This window comes from Drosophila teissieri, chromosome 3R, assembly GCF_016746235.2.
Source record: "Drosophila teissieri strain GT53w chromosome 3R, Prin_Dtei_1.1, whole genome shotgun sequence".
In the NCBI taxonomy this organism is placed as follows: domain Eukaryota; kingdom Metazoa; phylum Arthropoda; class Insecta; order Diptera; family Drosophilidae; genus Drosophila; species Drosophila teissieri.
This window is the reverse complement of record NC_053032.1, coordinates 25,347,863-25,361,838: the sequence shown is the minus strand read 5'-3', so window position 1 is coordinate 25,361,838 and position 13,976 is coordinate 25,347,863. Positions and strand designations below refer to the sequence as shown.

Genomic DNA, 13,976 nt, shown 5'->3' with positions numbered 1-13,976 from the left:
CTGGAAGGCAAATCTGTGGCAGGATATGCCGCACATGGACTCACCTGTTCGTCCTGCAAATGGCAAATGCTCGAGCACCAGTGTGTGTAAAATAATATTTTTGCACATTCTACGCCTTAAAACCATAAAATTGCATAATTTATAAATTTGAATATCTCACACATAAAAGCGGGCCCACAAAGGGGCCCAAAAGTGGTATGAATTTATAAGGTTGTAAGGCTTAGGAAAAGGGGGTTGGGAAAAGAGGGTTAAGGGGCTGGGAAAACTGGTCAAATGGGCAGAGTCAAACGTTATTGCTTTGGCCAGTTGGAAAAACGAGAAGAGACAGCTGCATTTTTGTTTCAGGTCAGTCAGCAGAATTTGTGGTCGAGCACATGAGAGCATTGTAATTTGGCAACGAAATTTAAAATGTTATAAATGCCTCTTTGCATTTTGGCCAGCACCATAACAACAAGACTGGTCAATATTTATTTGAAATGGAGAATTTCCTCTGCTCTGAAATCCCATTGACAGTTGATGCTGATTTTATGATTACAGGCCACACTGAGATCCAAAATAATAATTTCTGATTTATGGCTAACCAGCAACTACCGGGCAGCTCTTGCCAATTTAATTGATTTCTGTCCAGCAAACTGGAATTTGTGGCATTTCTTTCTAATAATTTTCAAGTCCTTGCGGTTTGCTGTGCGTTGCACTTTTGGGCGGGCGTGGCACTAACAACAACTTTGCAACCCCTGAACTTCCATGTTTATTTTTATCGCACTTCCTTGACGCGTCGAGTTTCAAAGTTTTGCGAACAGACAACTGCGAGGGTTTTTGCCTCCGCTTGGTGGCGGCAGCACACGTGTAAGCACACATGAGTTTGATTTTTGTAAAGTGCTGTGCGAAAGTTGGCAGGCGGTATGGCATCGTACTAGGTAACCTCGACATGTTTACGAGCCTCTAAACTGTGGGGTTCATGCACTCGAGCTGCTAGTAAATTGATACAAGTTTCAGTCCCTTTCGCCTACATAAATGATAGTCGCTACCTTTTTTGCTAGACAATTAACAGTCGCTTTTTAATGCAAATCCATAGAAAAGGCCACATGCGAGGTAGCATCAATTTTTATGTATTTTTCTATGAGCTCCCTAATCCGTGAACTACTTTCTTAGCTACGACCCGCAATTAACAACACCGAATGCATGTAAATAGTAATTATTACGCACTGAGACCATAACAGTAGTTCCATTTAGAATTTGTTACATTTAATAATGTTGACACACACTGCGCAGCGTAGGGGAGTAAATTAAACAAATATCTCGAATGCCTGGGCTCCCTAATTGTCCGACGGTCGTCAACTTGTGGCTGGCTGCCAATGTCCAGATAAAGTGTGTGTGGCAAACTATTGTCTCGTCGATCCATGGAGCTGAGTTCCATTCAACTCAACGCAGCTCAACTCAACACGCCTCGACCCTCTCGAGTGCGTGCTACCGCAAGTATTTAAAATTGTTTTGGTAAGTGCCGGGTTACACCCATTCCCAGCTATTCCCAGCCATTCCATTCCATACACCCACCTAACCACCCAATAGGCCACCCACTTTGCGGATGGCTGGCAGCGTTTGGCAGCAGGTGATAAAAGTTCAAAGTCATGTAAGCCACGTGGTTTGCTTTGGAGTGGAGTGGATCGTGGAGGTGCTGAATCTGCTTTTATATTTGAATTTTACCCATCACTCGCACGCAACTCGCAACTGGCAACTCGCAACTGGCAACTCGAGTGTCGGGGCAACAACAAAATGGATTTCGTCCTGTAGACTCGCTTCATTTTTCAACTCGTTCAACTTGGCGGCTTGTGAAGTTGAAACGTTTCAAGACCAACGCAAACAGACTGCGCTTTTCCGAGCCCTTTCCATTTCTTCAGGACTAAGTCAATTGTAGGCAGCCGTGATTTTGTTCAAATCATTGAGAGAAAGTTGATTAAAAGCGCTGTCATTGCGACATTGTGTTTTATACATACTTAAATCTGCATACTCAAAGTAATTAATAGAGGCATAGTAAGTACAAGTGAATCAGACGTGTTTTCTTATTTATAAAATTTAATACAAAATATATATAGTGGCCTTTGTCGCAGTGTACATTTGTCAGTGAACTAAAAGCGTTGCGCCCCCGAGGAAATCACCAGAGGGGCAAGTATCCAGGAGGAGGTCTTCTAACTTCCCAGGATGACAGCATTTTCCAGGTGCACTTGCACATAATACACAACGTGGATGAGAGTCTCAGATTTTTGCGCAACGGAATGGGATGCATCCACTGGCGCCTCATTTCCGCAAATTCTTTTCGCTGGATAATGTTGTCCTCATTGCGATCGAAGATGCAGAAAAGCACATCCGTGAGATGTTCGGAGAGGCTGATGCCGGACACCACATACGCAATGTGTCGCAGCGTTTTGGGTGAGATATCCGCCCCGGTGAAGTAGTAAAATGCAAGGGCATTATCCATAACACTCACATCCTGGACAAAGCGAAAGAAGGCCAGGAACTCCTCCAGACTAATACCACGGTCCAGCTTGCCGAACTTCTCCTTGACTCGCTTCAGGATCTCGCGGCGTTCGCTACGTGACTTTCTGAAACCCAGCACCACCTTGGCGAAGTCCAGTTCAGAGATCACGGATCTGTATATTACCAATGGGAATGCAATACGAGTATTAAGCGAAAATGTTCATTTACCTGGACTCCTTCAAGAGGTTCTGAAACTGCTCCCTATGGATCTCGTGGTGCAGGGCGTTTAAAAACGCCAGAAAGTCCTCGATGCTCAGTGTCCTGTTGAGCTGATGTCCAAAGAAGTGGCTCTTCAAGTGAGAGTTCATCATGGAGACTTCACCCTGCGTCATTGCCATAAACACCGAATTCAGTTCCTCGATGGTCATGTCGCCATCCCCATTCAAATCGAACAGCTTGAAGCCAATCCGCACATGGCGCTCCGGAATGGACAGCAGGATGGTAAGGAGCACATAGTCGCTGTAGGTGAGCAAGCCACGCTCCTCGATCTTAAGGAAGATGCTATCGTCCTTGACTTTCGGCCTCCACTTTCCGGCCGCCTGCTCGTCCAGAATGAGGAACTTGTCCAGGCCCAAGTTGTCTGGCTGCCGCGATCCGGGCTGAATTGATCTTAGGAAATCACTGGGCGTCATGTATAGTTCCCATTTACCTGATTTATTCCTCATTTTTATGGTGGCAAAGTAGCGGAAAATCTTCGTGGGATGGGCGTACAGTCTCAGGCGATTTTCATACTGCATGATGGTGTAATCCCGAAAGGAATCGCGATGGGAAATCAAACGATTGCGCCTAATTGTCTTGTGACCCTCATCCGTTGAGGAGGCATGCAGAATGGCAGACAATGGCCACTTTTCCCCATTTGTGCCACTCGAGAAGTGCGAGAAAATTGCCGAAGCCGAACGGGACCATAAAAAAATCAATGGCCAGAAGCGCGTCATATTTGGGCTATTTCAAACTATCATAAACAGGGGAGAATTCACGAATGATGGAACTGCGAATTTGGCTAGTGGTGCGGTGTGGAAAACGTTTTGGGTTTGCTCAGAATTTGGGTCAATTTTCTTTTTTATATTTTCTTATTTCCCTTTTATGTTTTTGTATTTTTTTTGTATATTTTTATTCAGCCAAAACTTGAACTGATTGATGTTGCCAGGCCTTGGCCTCTTGCTGATTTTTCCTGGACCACACACACACACTCACACACACACACACTGAGGCACACACACAGAGACACACTCGATGGAAAAGCATTAAAAGTAATCAAGAGCGCAAATGTTTGCACTACGGAAATTCTGGTGTCGATGGTAAGATGTTTAGATGGTGAGTTGGTGAGATTGGTGAGATGGAGTTGATGGTGCTGGGTGCTTGGACTTTATAAGGCCCCAGGGAAATTTGCGAACAATAAACTGGGCGGTGAATGCGTTGGTACCACACCCCCCACAAAAAGTTTGCTTCGATTTGTGTGGATTTCCTCTAATTTCTGCACTGGATTTCTATGCATTTATGGGCGGTCAGCTGGCAATTTCGCCAGCCATTGTACCGAGGTGCTCGGCATATCTGAAAAAGTTGCCCCCAACTTCTTATACTCGGCCGGCGTGCGACTGTGAAGGACTCTCGTTGGTAAGTTTCGCCTTCAAGGACCTCTCGTTGGCTCGCCAAACTTTCGATGGGCCTTCAAGTCCTGCATTTGGCTAATAAAATGTGGCTGAGACGTGTGAGATATGTATATTGCTGAATAAAAGGCGAGCTATACAAAAATGTCCAATGAATCATCGAAAATAATTTGTATACAAATTTATACAAAGCCTGTGCAGGAAAAGCAAAACCAACATATTTATGAATTCTGATTAGGCTTTTATGCGTATATGAATATATTGCATTGCAAAATGCACACGGTATTTAAAAATAATTTTAAATTGCGGCTTTTGTTAAAGGCAGCACAGTTTTGTGCTTCTTTTACAATTGCCTTATTTAAAATTTCTATAAAAATTAATTGAAGTTTAAACATTTATTTAAGCTTTACTTGCACTTCAAATTCCTTTGTTTCACTGCTTTAAAAGGTTTTGTTTTAAACAAATATATATGGCACTAATAAACATTTTCCCAGGCATACATTTGAGATGACAAATTTGAACAAGTATTTGTCCATATAGAAGCCTTTAAACAATTTTGGAAATAAATTTAAATCCTTATAATGCTCGCCATCCGTTAAATTTTCGATAACATTATTTCCGAACTGAATAGACAATATGCAGCAATATTCTAACAATATCGTTTCACAAACGTGATTTGTGATTTGTGTAAATGCTGATTGACAAACGGATTGATTTCGATGCCACGTCCCACATGTTAATTTGGCCATGGTGATCGGCACTTGATTAAAGGCTGTCACTTGCCTAGGAAAAGTCCGTGCTGCTCCACTTTGCTCACGTAGCCCGCTGGAAATTCCCAGCTGACGGGACATGGGTGTTGGTGAATGGGAATGGAAAAATGGGAATGGAAGTGGGTATGGGAATTTGGCCAACCAGGTGAATAATGCTTGCCGTGGCACTTAAGCCGGGCCAAAAGTTTAGGCTTCCCTTTTGTCAAACGCCTGTCAACCCGCAGCTCAATCCTTTTGTCCGTTTCGCTGGCATTCGGCTGTCCTGGCATCGTGGCCTTCTCGCATCCTGACATTTGCATATTTGTGAGTGTGTGTGTGTGTTTGCCTGCTTCCCATAAACAACAATCAGAGCATAAACAAAGGTGCCGCCAAAGCCAGTCGAGCATTTGTGCGCTGCCGAAAATTAAGTTAAACAAAAAACAGCCGCATTCGCATTCGCACTCACAGTGGCACTGCCAGTGCAGTGAAAGTCAAACGGAAACGGAAACGGATACGCCTCCAGGCGGAATGACAGAAATTGTCACGTTTCTGCCTTTGAGTGTGGGTGACAAATAAGCCTATTCCCCTCCCTTTACACACTTCCCTTGGCCCCACAAGCCACACGAACTCACACACATATTCACACTTCTGGCGCCTGTTTATTGCTTTGATTCAGCATCAATTGTAAACTGCTAGCGTTTGTGATTTGTTGTCATGTGTCACAACCTGAAAACGAAAATGAAAATGGGGAAAGTGGCATAAATTAGACGGAATTGTGCAGCGTACTTAAATGCGCGCCAAATTAATCTTCAACTTACTATGAACACTGAAAGAACCAATGTTACATGTACCAATCGTTAGGATTCATCTTTTAAAAATAAGTTAAAATAACAAAGCAACGAAACAAGGATACATTTATAAAGCTATAAAATTGGTCAAATCTAAAATTCCCATATTTTGCCACAACTATTTATCTATTAGTAGCTAATTTATCAATATTTTTTGTATATTTTTTTCTGTGCTAAATCCGCGCTGCTCTGCATATGCAAATTGCGAAACCGCTTTTGGTATTTGGCGGATTTGTCATGACCACTTGACACACACAGATTTCCCCTTCGCGAACTAATATGAGCGGCATATGCCAAATGCAGTGGGGTGAATGGGTGGGTGGTTGGCTGGTTGGGTGTAGGAAACTTTCCCTTTCACCCCCACTTACTTACTTATCGAACTGCTGCACAGTAACGGCTTTCCAATCGGCTGAGCGGAAAAGCCGGGAAATCGGTCGAGGAGTTGTCTTTCTTTCGGCGAATTTCATTCTCGCCCCATTGTTGCCTGCCATTGCATTTCTTTCACTTGCCTGCCCCCCAAGACTTTTAATTTTATAAATTGTCTCGCACATGTGTGTGTGTTTGTGTGTGTGCTGGAGGAGTGTGTGTATGCTTGAGTGTGTGTGTGTGTGCGAGAAGGGGGTTTTCCTTTGTCGCTGGGCTGCCATTGTCGTCAGCTTAAGATTTTGATAAGCCATTGAAAAGTGTGTCTATAAGCACTCGAGCATTCAAGTGTCGCTTGTGCTTTGTTTGCCTTAACTATAAATGGCTTAATAACAGATTTCACAGCGACAGTTGATGTCTTCAGTTCCCCGGTTTTTTTCCCACCCACTTTTCTTTACCCACTTCACTCCTCTTAGTATAATTTGTTTGCGTTTGCATGTCGATGGAAAATGGAGAATTATTGAAATTTGAGTGGACTTCAAAGCGATTGCAAAAATCGAATTAGAACGCAGTTGCGAAAGTGGGAAAAATGCTAAAACTGGTAAAAATGGCAGAAAGGAGACAATGGCACAAGGACTCGCGTCCATGGAGCGTGAATTATGTGATTTATGGCGGCGGCTTGTTTGCCAAACGCTTCCCAATTACATAAGCACTCCCATTCTGGCCTCCTTATCGCACTGGGATCGCACAGGAAAAACAACCCCGCTTCCGAAATAGGCGTAAAATATGAAATACAATTTGCTGGCCATCGTATCGTATGTTAAATGCGTTTGCAAATATGTTTGCCAAGAAACTTTTCGCGAGGGTTTTTCTATTCGCAGCGCTTGGAATCATTTTGTTTGGCACAAGGGTTTGTTTTTCGACAGGGTATTCGCAAGCCTCCATCATCCATATGCTGGTCGGAATTTTATTTATTCTCTTTATTTTTTTTGCGCCAAATTTGTTGCCTCAATGGACACACAGCGCACTTCCGCTTTCTGCCATGGAGCTCCAGCTCCATCTCCTTCTCCCCGCTCCCTTTTCAACATTTTTGTTGTTTTGTGTGCGGGTAATAATTCTAGATTTATGAAAATTGTTTTTCCGTTAATGTTTGCCATGTTTTCGACGTTTTTATGTTGCTCCTCCAAGATGAAATTTACCCGAATGCACACGCACACATACTCTGCATAGAATCAGTTTCCTTCCGCCGAGACTGTTTGTTCACAGCTGCGGTCAAGATGATAGCACCAGGTTCGCTGTAGGTTGTGCACCATCCAATTATCCCTCGATTTAACTACGATTATTAGTAATAACATCAAATGTTGGAACTACCTTACACCTGTGACTTCCTTTATGAGAATACCTTTCCCTCAAATCGATTGTGATATCCTGTTCACCTCAGCTGTAGTCCTGCAGACTGTAAGTATTGTATTAGAAGGACATGTTACTGGGAGTGAGTGGTCCGCATTCCTGGCCGTGGAATGTGATCCCCGCAATTTTCGGCCATTTCCATTACGGCCCTGCACTCCAACTCCAACCACCAGCGAATTTCCCGGGCTGATATGAAAGTTTTCGCCCAGACGCAGTTTGCAAATTTCAAAATTTGATTTCTGTATTCCACGAAAGGGTTGCTCGGCGTTTGATTAACTTTCCAACAGACCCCCTGACATTGCCATAAATCTTTCATGACTTTTAGAGGGCATTTCGGTGGGTGGTCCAGTGGGTGGTGCGTTGGTGGTGCGTTGGTGGTGCCTCGAAAATTGCTGCATACGTAACTGGGTTTTATGGTGCGTGTGCAGTTAGGAGAAAGTGCTCGGTAATGAGCGTTCGTCCTGCAAATCCTTGCGCTGATAAATGGCCAAAGGACCTGGCCAACTGGCAAGTGAGTTTTTGCAGTTGAGTCTGGCCAAAACCTGGTGTTGAAATCTCTGGTCTGGCCGCTAATTAACAATTAACTTGGCCCCGACAAAGGCAAAGGCAAATAAGCCACAAACAGCAGTGCATTGCTTGCAGTCATTGCAATTATTTTAGCATGCAAATAATTATTTGTGCAAATAAACAAATGCATTCGATTGTAAATTGATAATTATGCAAGCCATGTGGCCGGTAATTATGCCAAAGTCTGGCTGTGATGCTGATTGTGGTGTGTACCAATGTACAGGCACATTTCCAATTCGCATTGGCCAGCTGCACAATTGCAATTACAAAGGGGTTCGTTCCGCTTCGAGTTTTTCCTTGCCTTAAACTCCAACTAATTCTCTTCCTGTGGCCAGCAATTTGGACCGCAATCTGTTTATAGTGTCAATTGTGAAAGTGAATTTATCTAAATCTACTTTTCCAGCAGCACCAGCAGCAGCAGCAGCAGCAGCAGAGTAAGTTCATTGGCCAAATGCAAATGTAACGAGCGGCATTTGCATACATCGAAGCACCCAAGGATCGACTGGTGGCTTCTCCTAGCTCCTGTTTTTTTTTTTGCTCCTATTATCCTGCTCTATTTCCCCCATTGAGTGCGAGTGTCTATGTGTGAGAGTTCTATTGGCTGGAGACAAACAGATATCGATTTTGTTGCGTTTCCTGCTAGTTTTGCACTTCCGCTTCCGTTGTTTGGTAAATTTGCAATATCCTTGCGTTGTGGCCAGCCTCGAGTAGAGTTGGCTTGGCACCATCTCCTCTCTCTGTGTTGTTTCTGGGCCAAAAAGCCAAGGCGAGACCCATTAATGCCGCCCATTGACTGTTGACTGTTGACTGTTCCAACATCTTTGAGCCTTTGACGGGGCAGTTTGTTTTCTGCCGGTCACTCGACTCTCCACTCTCGACTCCTTTCCACTGGAAGCTCTATGTCTATGACTGTGGTTCTTTTCTCCCAGCCAATACTGCAATATACAAACATAGTTCTTCTTTTTTTTTTGCCTTCGGCACGCCCCGAAAATGTCATTTCACATTCTCACTTGCCGGTTCGGCCAGCAGGCGAACAAACACTTTGCATATTTTAACCTTAAGCGGATTTTGCGTTTGCAAATCAGCTAAAATTTGCTGCCCCAACCCAAATGGCTTTTGTTCCGCCAGGACTGCAAGTGCAACTCCTGCTGCTGCTGCTGTTGCTCCTGGTGTGGCAGGATGCTACATTCATTGCCTGGTGGCAACCGCAAAGGGTGACGCAGCTCCTTCTGCGCCAGTTTGTATCCTGCTGCCAGCGGCATCTGTTGCCCCTTTTCGTCCTTTTTTCGGGTACTCCCTGCCATTCCAGCTGCACTTTCGGGACACTTTGTGGACTGGAAAAAACACGCACCATTTGTCAACAGTGCAGCAAAGATTAAGGTGCAAGTATACTGAGTAATTCCCAATCAAATTTTTTGCTAAAAATGTGACAGCTATGCCTTAAAAATGTATTACATTCATAGAAACTAGTAGGTATATTTCGTATTTCTGTTACTTGGGAGTCCTGTAGTTTTTTCTCACTGCCTTTTGGTGTATTATTCTCAAGGACCCCTAATCGCCAGTGTCTCGCTTCCTTGGAGGTTACTTCGCTCCGGGGGGTTTCGCTTGGGTTTTAGGTGGGTGCACCTTGTTAAATTTTGCATTGGATTGCCAGCTTCCCCAGTTGCCTGCATGCATTTCGCCTCCATGTCTCGCACGTTCGCCGGCTGCGTTTATATTTATGCAGTTTACGTGTCAGTCGGTCCAGGGTAGTTCCTTCTAAGATCCTTTTTTTGTTTTTCTCTTATTTCTGGGTCTGTGTGTGCAACAGCATTTGTCATATTTGGCATGATGGTAACTACTTCCGTGTGTGTGCTGTGTGCACCCGCCTGCTTTACTTTTTGCCACCTGGAAAGGGGGTAGGGAACTGCAGCCAGTGCATTACCTTCGATTGCTCACGTCGCCCCAGAAAATGTTGATTTTTGGCGACCTGAAAACACACAGCTATATTGCAACAGCAGCAGCAGCACAGTCGTCTGGCAAATTAAATTTAAACAGTTGCGACGTGCAAAGTCGCTGTGCGCCACGGATGAACATTTCTGCGAAACTTTGTTGGCTTCAAATGAATTTTCTTTCGCCCAGGAATATCCACAAAAATCGACTGCATTTAATACGAGTGTTTGAGCTACAGAAAAAGAAATACCTTTGCATTTTATTTGTGATTTTATGCTCATACTTTTAGCCTCAGCATTTAGAATTCATTTTTAAGCTAGAGCTGCTTAGTAATTCACTTAGTTTTTCATGCATCTAGAACACTTTGTGGTGCCATTTTAGATTCCATTCGATATAATCCACCTTAATGCCCGTCTCAACTATTTGGCTGCTCAAAGCGTATGCATTTGCCCAAGTGCAGCGTGTTATTAAACAGAATAAATTAGACTGGCTCACCGCTAATTTGTATAGGTGACACGGCCGCAGCGCAGATAAATTTCCAGGGCGGCCATTAGTGGTGCCGTCTATCAGTCGCCATTAATAACGTTCAACATTCAAGATGCACATGCGGCCACGGCTTATGGGTGGGTCCAAAGATTCAGCTGCAGCTGCAGCTGGAGCTGGAGCTGCCCAAATTGCACTTGGCACTTTGCGGCACAAACAGAAATTGGCCCTACCAATAATATTGGGCTCAGGACGAGTCCGTGTCCGTGTCCGTATGCGTGTCCGTATGCGTGTCCGTATCCGTATCCTGTTGACTTCGGATTGCCTTTGCTTAGGCAGGAGGCAGCTGTTGTTGCTGCTAAAATGGCTAAACCAACAGACAGCTGGCAGGTGGAGGCTGCCCGGGATTACCCGGGATCCTTGGGCTCCTCGGGGCGTGTTTGGACCAGGCCATCATTATGGCCCAACTGTGGGTGGTTTTGGCCGGGTCTTGGGATTCCGGCATTTCTGTGTTTGAATACCAGCCTGGATTGCTGGTTGGTTGGTTGGTTGGTTGGTTGGTTGGCTTTCGGTTTCGGCTGGCTGGCTGGCATTTTGGTCAACTGAAGGCGAAAGAATTATTTGCAATTATTTATTAATTTCATTTGCACCGCTTCGGCCAGCTGCCTGTCATGCCCGGGTACTTAAATATTTGATTGAACATTTAAATATTATTTTAATTAATTTTGCAAGTTTACCTTTACTGCATTGTTTGCATTCGGGCAGCTGATCGGTGTGTGTGGTGCTATTTGCCCCTCACATTGCACATTGAACATTGAACATTGGCAATTCAATACACAATTGCACCGACCATGCATAATTTATTTAGTGGTTTATTGCGCTGCGGTCGACAGCAAATGGTGTATATACTATATATGGTGTCCTGTCCGGAGGACGATGACGACTGGCGCACCCGTGTTCAATATAATCATTATGACACGACCGCAAATTTCAATAAAGAGATTTTTTGGCTTGTCGATCAATCAGAAAGGCATTCGACATGGCTTAATTCCCACCAAATTGTATCCATTTCTGTGTGTGAGTGCGTTTTTTGCCCACTCTGCTGGATGCCTGCTGCATTCTCCTTAATTATTTCACACATTTCTTTTTTTTTTTTGTGTGCTCCGAAGGCAGTGGGAATGCGTTGCTTGTTAGCAGGTGAGTGCAGAAACATGCAATTAGTGCCAAAGCCAACTGAGGCAAGAAGATGGCCAATGGCAAGTGGGTGTGTGTAGGTGTTTTAGTGTGGGCCAAAATGTGATCAAATGCGCACACACTCTACTTCCTACACACACACCCAGACCACCCATACACTCAAACACCCACACACACTCACACCCACACACACTCACACCCACACACACTCACACCCGAAACGAAATAAACTAAAGTGGCAGTGAGTTTTCGGCCTGTAGCCTCTATCGTCCAGCACACCAGCTGCTTTTTGAATTTTGGTGTTTAGCTTTTAGCGCCTAAAACTATGCTTTAGTGGTCAAGTGGAACAAACAACAGGATCCAGCAACCAGCAACCGGCATCCAGAATCCAGAATCCAGCTGCACTGGGCCGCAGACACAGGGAATACTACAAAAATCCCTACGAAAACCAAGGCCATGGAGGTGGGAGGCAGGCTAATGGAGGGCCCAGGTCTGGTCATTTGCAACATGGTTTATGTGCCGGACGGCTGGACACAATGCTTTTTGCACTCAATGAGGCCCTGTGTGTACACGATGGCCATGTGCTTTGGCCCTGCAGCAGCGGTATGATTTACAGCTATGCAGCTTAAATATTAAATGAATGAATAATATATGTGGCGTCGAGACTGTTGCTCCCACTGCCACTTCCAACTCCTCCCCCACTCACAATACTGCTCCCCATTTTTGATCTCAAAAAAAGAGGAATTTTATTTTTTGCAGCAGCTCTGGCGATTGGAAAACAACATCATCGTTTGCCCAAGAAAACAGTTTTGTGTACAGATAAATTATACATTTAATTTGGTGCCAAAAATGTTTGGAACTTCTATTTTCCCAAGTGTAGCTACTACCTGTAGTGCAATATCCTCACTGGCACATGGAGCATGCTGATTTGCATAGCTAATGTTTCACATTTTCCAAAACTTTTAGGCTGCTGGCGCAAATATTGAATTTTTCTTAAATTCCACTCCCTGGCGAAGTAAATCTGGCACTTCGGCCCCACGACATTATATGTATGGCTATGCAAACGAGCAGTGAAGTGCACATTAAACTGCAAGTAAACGATTTCGCCGATGAAGCCAAAAAGAAGTGCAATGGAAAATGGCAGACACGAGCAGCAAAGACACTTGACTGGGCGATTATTTGTTCTTCTTTTTTTTTTGGGCAGCCTGCAGAAGGAGGAGGGAAAAGCGTTTAAGGAATGGAAAACTCACTCGATTGCCTTGGCGCGTGCTTTTTGAGAGCAATCGTGTGCGTTGAATGGTGCTGGCCATGAATGTCTACCTGTTCGTCGTCTGGCATTTCATTTCTGCCCTTAATTGCAGCATCGATTTGTTGATCTCGCCCATGGGATAAACTCAAGAACTGAACCCCTTCAGTTGTGTGCTGCACGGGGGGGAACTTCCTACCGATTTGCTGCGATTGAAAAATTAATTTGCAACTAATTGACTTTCGGGCACTCAGATGTCTAATTTACGTTCCGTGCAGCAGTAGCTTACCCACCCAGCATCGAGAATCCAGAATCGAGAATCCAGAAGCGAGGTCCTGCTGACCGCTATTGGGCAAAAGGTAGAAGAAACGGTCAGCATTTCGGCAGGACTCAACTCTCTCAGCGTTCCATTTCCGTTCGTCTGCCGGCGTGTTAATTGCATTTGCGTGTTGCAGACTTGGCCAGCGAAAAGGGGTTTTGTTATCGGGGGCAGGCACTGCGACTCCAGCTGCAGCCAGTTGCCAGTTGCCAGCAGCCAGTGGACACAGGACGCAGGACGCAGGACGCAGGACACTGGACACTGGAAACTGAAAACTGGCAACAGCAAACAACGTTGTAAGTGCCGGTTGGCAGTCAGCGGGGACACAGACACTGGCTAAAGTGACTTCCGCTCGCACAGGACACACACCCTGCCACACACCCTGCCACACATACACCCAAGCACCCTAGCACACAATCACACTAATACACACACGCCTTGAGCCGCAGACACATGAGTTGGCCTGTCAACGAGAAGGCTCATTTACTTGCCCCATCATTGTTTCTAGCAGCAGTGATATCTTGGCCGAATTGCCGCCAAATCTGGAGTTTTTAAGCAAAGGTAAATCTATTGTAAAATGTTGTTTTCAATATTTAACGGACATTCATTCAAGCTATATTGCCGTATTGTAGAGAAAACAAGATCTTTATAAGCTGTCTTTCCAGCAAGTGTGAACTTCATAAGCCCTGAAAAATGAATTTGAAATTACATATAAATTGCACA

The 13,976-nt window shown here is 44.6% G+C and overlaps 1 protein-coding gene across 2 annotated transcripts; it reads right to left on the bottom strand.

Annotated features, from left to right (window-relative positions):
- Nucleotides 1-2,036: 2,036 nt before the first annotated feature.
- LOC122620989 (calcium uptake protein 1 homolog, mitochondrial) lies at nt 2,037-3,680 on the bottom strand. 2 transcript variants are annotated; one of them, XM_043798698.1, is made up of 3 exons: nt 3,185-3,324; nt 2,704-3,134; nt 2,037-2,648 (listed from the first exon to the last, which is right to left on the bottom strand). In XM_043798698.1, exons 2-3 carry the CDS (start codon nt 2,901-2,903, stop codon nt 2,153-2,155), a joined length of 696 nt encoding a protein of 231 aa, XP_043654633.1. In that variant the 5' UTR covers nt 2,904-3,134; nt 3,185-3,324; the 3' UTR covers nt 2,037-2,152. The 2 variants fall into 2 exon arrangements, with proteins under 2 accessions (XP_043654633.1, XP_043654631.1); XM_043798696.1 differs by having other exon boundaries at nt 2,704-3,680.
- Between the last annotated feature and the right edge of the window lie 10,296 nt (nt 3,681-13,976).